General features: G+C 41.7%; 2 protein-coding genes across 3 annotated transcripts in view; one reads left to right on the top strand and one right to left on the bottom strand.

Annotated features, from left to right (window-relative positions):
• The first annotated feature begins 989 nt into the window (after window positions 1-989).
• On the top strand, window positions 990-4344 carry LOC306751381 (ubiquitin-conjugating enzyme E2 L3-like). The gene is made up of 4 exons (XM_079234947.1): window positions 990-1124; window positions 2441-2536; window positions 2611-2797; window positions 3306-4344. The coding sequence occupies exons 1-4, from the start codon at window positions 1104-1106 to the stop codon at window positions 3458-3460; spliced, it is 459 nt and encodes a 152-aa protein (XP_079091073.1). The 5' UTR covers window positions 990-1103; the 3' UTR covers window positions 3461-4344.
• A 595-nt stretch (window positions 4345-4939) lies between these two features.
• LOC306751539 (creatine kinase S-type, mitochondrial-like) overlaps window positions 4940-5298 on the bottom strand; it is a 12504-nt gene continuing 12145 nt past the window's right edge. For both annotated transcript variants that reach the window (XM_079235126.1, XM_079235125.1), the window contains exon 10: window positions 4940-5246. In XM_079235126.1, the coding sequence (XP_079091252.1) occupies window positions 5130-5246 (117 nt within the window). In that variant the 3' untranslated portion in view covers window positions 4940-5129. The remainder of the gene's footprint in view (window positions 5247-5298) is intronic.

Here is a 5298-nt window from a genome sequence, read left to right as displayed (position 1 = left end):
CGCGCGCGTGTGCGCGCACACATAAATAAATCGCCTTCAAAGTAAAAGCAGTGCCGTTTGTATTGCATTCATGGCGTGCACCTTATTTATTTATTTTTCATTTTTGATTGACGTCACGCGGGCCGGACTGGGAGAGCCGCGGGCCGTCAGATGCCCAGGTCTGCCTTAGTCTCTGCTCCTCCTGAGTTTCTCCCGCGGTTGTGTCTGTTTGAAAATCTTCTTCTGTTGCTATCTTCGGGACTCTTTGGGGTAAATAGGATGTCTATGCAGCGAATAGGTTTACAGATGCGCTCCTTAGCGCCATCTATCGTCGGGAGTTTGAAAAGGAACGAACGCGCCTCGGCCCAAAATCAGAATTTTTTTTTGCCGTGAGAAATTGGTTGTGTGGCGTGAGTGCGTGTGAAAACATGCAAAAGCGTGTGTCACACGGCGAAACCGTGACAGTTGGTAGCTCTGAAATGGACACCTGTATATAGATCTCTTATAAGCATCATTATTAGAAGTATTATTACTATCATCATATTAGTATATTTTTATGATATGTGTATCATCATTATTATAACATGATATTGTATTGTTATTCATTATTATTGTTACGATTATGTTCATAATTGTTTGTATTATTATATAATTATTATTATATAATATATTTTTTTAGTTTTATAATATTATCGTTATTATTATTATGAAGAGTTGAAGTAGTATTGTTAATATATGTATTATTATTATGATATTGTTATTATATTTGTATCGTTAATATAATGATTATTATAACATAATATTGTATTGTAAAATATTATCGTTAATATTGTTATAATCATGCTTATTACTTGTATCATTATTATTATTGTTATTATTATTATAACTATACAAATAAAAGAAACTCCACCCGAGTCTGACCTTTGCACTCCAGGCCGCTGGGTGGCGGTAAAACACCGGGGCGCCATGTTTGAGCCGCTCGAAACCTACATCAAAAGAAGTCGAGCAGGAACCGAAAGAAACAGGAAAAAGAAGAAGAAGAAGACGCACCAGAAGAAGCAGTAGCAGAAGAAGAAGAAGAAGAAGAAGAAGAAGAAGAAGAGGAAGACAACATCGGCACGACAATGAACAGGAGAATTAAAAAGGTAAGAAATATACTCCGCCGAGTCATTGTGATTTACGCCACTTCGCGGGCGGTCGCGTGACTTGTCGGGCCGTCGCTTTGTGAATGGGGGCCGCTTGCTGTCGCGCGGCGTCCCGGTGAGATCCGGTGGCGGTTTGTTTTACGCGCTGTCACCGTAGAAGCGCTGCGGGGAGAAAACATGGAGGCTTCTGGGGCTGGGCGTGACGTCACAGCTCGGTAACAACATCATCCAAGAGGAGGAGGAGGATGATGATAATAATAATAATAATAATGATGATGATGACAATAATACACGTGAATGTGAAATGATACCAGACAAGAGTCACATGCGTTGTGCTAAATGTTAATAAACTGTTTTAATAAATAAATAATAAATAAAAACCAGTCGTGTCATCTAATTAAGTACATTTACTCAAGTGTTGTGAGCACAAATTCAAGGTACTTGTACCTTTTACTTTATACTTCTCCACAGATATTGTCTTTTTTACTGTCCTACATGTCAGGTGTAGATAATGTACTTTCTAGTGTACTACACTTCAGAGGTAAATACTGTACTTTATACTGTGTTACATCTTAGAGGTGTATATATAGTACTTTTTACTGTACTACACCCTCAGAGGTAAATCAGGTCTTTTACTTAGAGTACTTTCACAGTGTGGTATTACTTTCTGTTTTGCTCGTCTCTACAGTCTTTACTTCAGGTTTCGTTGTGACTCGTGTCTCATTCAACAAAGCATCTAAATCCAGAGTTCCCCTGTATGACGCGCCCGGTTACTTCCTGATGACGATCTAGTTTTACAACCCAGCTAAGCAAAGAAGAAGTATCAGCTGACAGGAAGTAGAACACAAAATATTGTATTGTTTTTTTATCGGTGGTCAAAGAAGTATTTCGATGATCATTTACCCAAATAGTAGTCAAACAGACCATAAAGCAGGTTGTTCTTTAGGGCGGGGCTACAAGGTGATTGACAGGTCACTACCATCATGAGATGGTAACATGTGTGTGTTGTGGACGACCAGACCACTGCCTGAAAAGAACGTTTCCTACTTTAATGTTGCAGCATGTTTAAGGAAAGAAAATAATGTAAATCACCCAAAAATATAGATGCTAGTAGAACAACTTGAAGTATAAATAAGTAGTAAACAAAACAACCCTGTGCTACATTATTAAACACATTATCTCCAAGGAGGTCATGCTTTTGGGACGCTTTGTTTGTCTGTTGGTCAGCAAAACTACCGGCCTGATTTTCATGAACACACACACACACACACACACAAACTTTAAATTCCATTTTTGAATCGCTTGTTTCGTTTCAGGAGCTCGAAGAAATCCGCAAAAATGGAGTAAAGTCTTTCAGCAGCATTCAAGTGGATGAATCGAACCTTCTGAACTGGCAAGGGCTCCTGGTTCCTGTGAGTATCGACTCATGAACACAGCCGGCGTTCCCGTCAGCCGAACGTTTCATTAAACCTCTCCTCCCCCACAGGATTGTCCTCCGTATGACAAAGGAGCGTTTCGGATCGAGCTCATCTTCCCCGCCGAGTATCCCTTCAAGCCCCCGAAGGTCACCTTCAAGACGAAGATCTACCACCCCAACATCGACGAGAAGGGCCAGGTCTGCCTGCCCATCATCAGCGTGGAGAACTGGAAGCCGGCCACGAAGACGGAGAAGGGTGAGGCTCCTCTTAAAGGGACAGCGCGGGAGATAGAGCGGCTCTCTGATGGTTCTAACAGACCGACGGTGGCCTTCAGCTCGCGATGGGCTTTTATTTTGATGACGTGTAGGATTGGAGGTTATTTATAATTTTACATACAGTCATGTTTACGACTGCAAACTCATTACTAGCTCACTGGAAACTCATCTAGCATGTCATACAATGCAAAACATTCTTGAGTTTATAAATGATAATAATCATTAATGATCTATCGTATCCCTTTCCTTTTCAGGTAAAACCTCTCATCTCTCCAGATAATATGAATCCAGAAACATTTCACCGATCGATCGATACTTTTACTTTTCTATTCGGAGTATTTCCCCAGTGTGCTATTAGTACTTTCCCTTAAATAAAGGATCTGAATAATGATTCTAACCTACAATGGTGACACAATCCAATAAAAACAGAAAGGTCCCACAGGTATGATAATTCTAAACACTTTAATATGAACATTTCATCTCCCCAGTGATCGCCACGCTCATCGCTCTGGTGAACAGCCCCCAGCCGGAGCACCCGCTCAGGGCCGACCTGGCAGAGGAGTACAGCAAAGACCGAGCCAAGTTCATGAAGAACGCCGAGGAGTTCACGAGGAAACACAGCGAGAAGCGACCCACCGACTGAGGCCCGGCCGGCGCCCGAGGCTCCACTGGCTGACCCCTCCTCTGGTCAAAGAGCCCCTGACCACCACCGCCCCGTTCTGCATTCCTGCTTGTTTCTCCTCTCTGCGCCTCCTCAGAGAGGCTTGTGTTAGTTTCACTTTGCCCAAAACAAAACAAAAAGAAAGAGCAGGACTTCTCGGTGTAGTGACGGGCTCCGGCCTCTAGGTGTCACCCTTCGGTTGTTTTTTTATTTCTTCTTTCTACTGATTTACTTTTTAGAAAAAGAATACAATGAGAACATAGTCGGAGGTGTCATTATGGAAAGTAAAACATCAGAAATGATTTAAAATAAATAAAAAGCTGTTCTGCTTACTTAAATGTTCGTTATTTTCACTTTAATGATTCGCTCATTCGACCTGTTCGCTGTTTGTTTTTTACGCTGTGTTTTCAAGAGTTAACAAGAAATGCACCGCTAATCTAAAGTTGTTTTTTGTATCTGTTTACTTTGTTGACCTTTTACTACTTTAAGATGCACTGTACTTTGAGAGATCACACACGAAGCGTTTTGTGAACAACGATTCACCGGTTGAGATGTTTTAGTGTTTTCAGACGTTAGCGGCGGTGCGGACTAACTGCTGGACGTCAGACTCGGTTCACTCAGTTTTCTTTTACATGTTTAAAAGCTGCTCAGTTCTGTAGCTTTAAAATAACTTTCTCTTTGTTGTTGTTGTTGTTGTTGACTCGTCTCCACGGTGACGTGTCCTCTGCTCAGTCTGAGCCTCAGCGCTGGCTGCAGAGCGGCAGTCAAACGGTTTCCTCTCCATCAGTAAACAGCTTTTACACATGAAGGTCATCCAGCTGAGCGGAGGTCAGAAGGTCAATTCTGAATAAAGATTTGTGATGGATGCTTAACCAAACTGTGTTGTGTTTATTGGCCTCGTTTCTTTTAGTTTTTCCATTTTGTACCCACTTATTGAGGGTTTTTGCTTCAAAGTATGACACGATAACGTCAAAATAATATTTAAAGTCACCATTATTATTATTTGTTCGTCTTTTAGAATACATACTAACGTACGACAGTCAGCCAGTATTACAGCAAATTATGATTTGACCTTTTATTTAAATAAACTGACCTCATGTTGAGAATCTAAATGGCCATTTCAGTCCTGAAAACATCTTGAAACTTTAATTTAAGTTGCAGTGCCACGCAGCTGCAATGCATTGTGGGGCAATGAGTATGTGCAGTAAGCCCACGTGTTGTAATAAAGTAAACATCCTGCCAACAAAGTACATTTAAGTATAAAACCGCACGAAATAGTAAAGTATAAATTTGTACAAAAAGAGTTATACATTATACAAACTGCTTCTAGAGCTTAAACAGTGACTACATAGAGTATAAGATCCTTTATAAACATGAGTTTACATGCAAGTGGTAAATGTGTGTTAGTGTTAGCTTCAGCATTAGCATTAGCATCAGCGTTCACAAAGACAACGCAGCAAAGAGTTTTCATACGGTGGCTTTATTGAAGTCAGGTTACTGAGGACCTTAAGCTTGAGGTAGAGTTCTCCCCTCACTGTGGTTCACGTCTACGATCAGCTCCGCCTCTGTCGGAGGAACGGAGGCGTCGCTGGGAGGTTTGGGACTCGGAGGTTTGGGACTCGGAGGTTTGGGACTCGGAGGTTTCCAGCGTTTACTTCCTGAACTGAGTGACGGGAGCCGGGACCTTGAAGTCCTGTCCTCTCTCCAGCTTCTTCTCAAACTCGATCAGGTGGTTGACCCCGTCCACCAACATCTGGACCAGCTCCACCTGAGATCCAATACACACACACACACACACACACACACACACACACAAGGTC

The sequence above is a fragment of the Taurulus bubalis genome, assembly GCF_910589615.1.
Source record: "Taurulus bubalis genome assembly, chromosome: 19".
NCBI classification, from domain to species: Eukaryota; Metazoa; Chordata; class Actinopteri; order Perciformes; family Cottidae; genus Taurulus; species Taurulus bubalis.
The sequence above is the reverse complement of the archived record's forward strand: the minus strand, read 5'-3'. Positions and strand labels throughout refer to the sequence as shown.

Coding starts and splice junctions, on each gene's coding strand:
- LOC306751381 (XM_079234947.1), top strand. CDS start 1,104: ATGAACAGGAGAATTAAAAAG. Junction 1,125..2,440: donor TGAACAGGAGAATTAAAAAG/GTAAGAAATATA, acceptor GTTTCGTTTCAG/GAGCTCGAAGAAATCCGCAA. Junction 2,537..2,610: donor GGCAAGGGCTCCTGGTTCCT/GTGAGTATCGAC, acceptor CCTCCCCCACAG/GATTGTCCTCCGTATGACAA.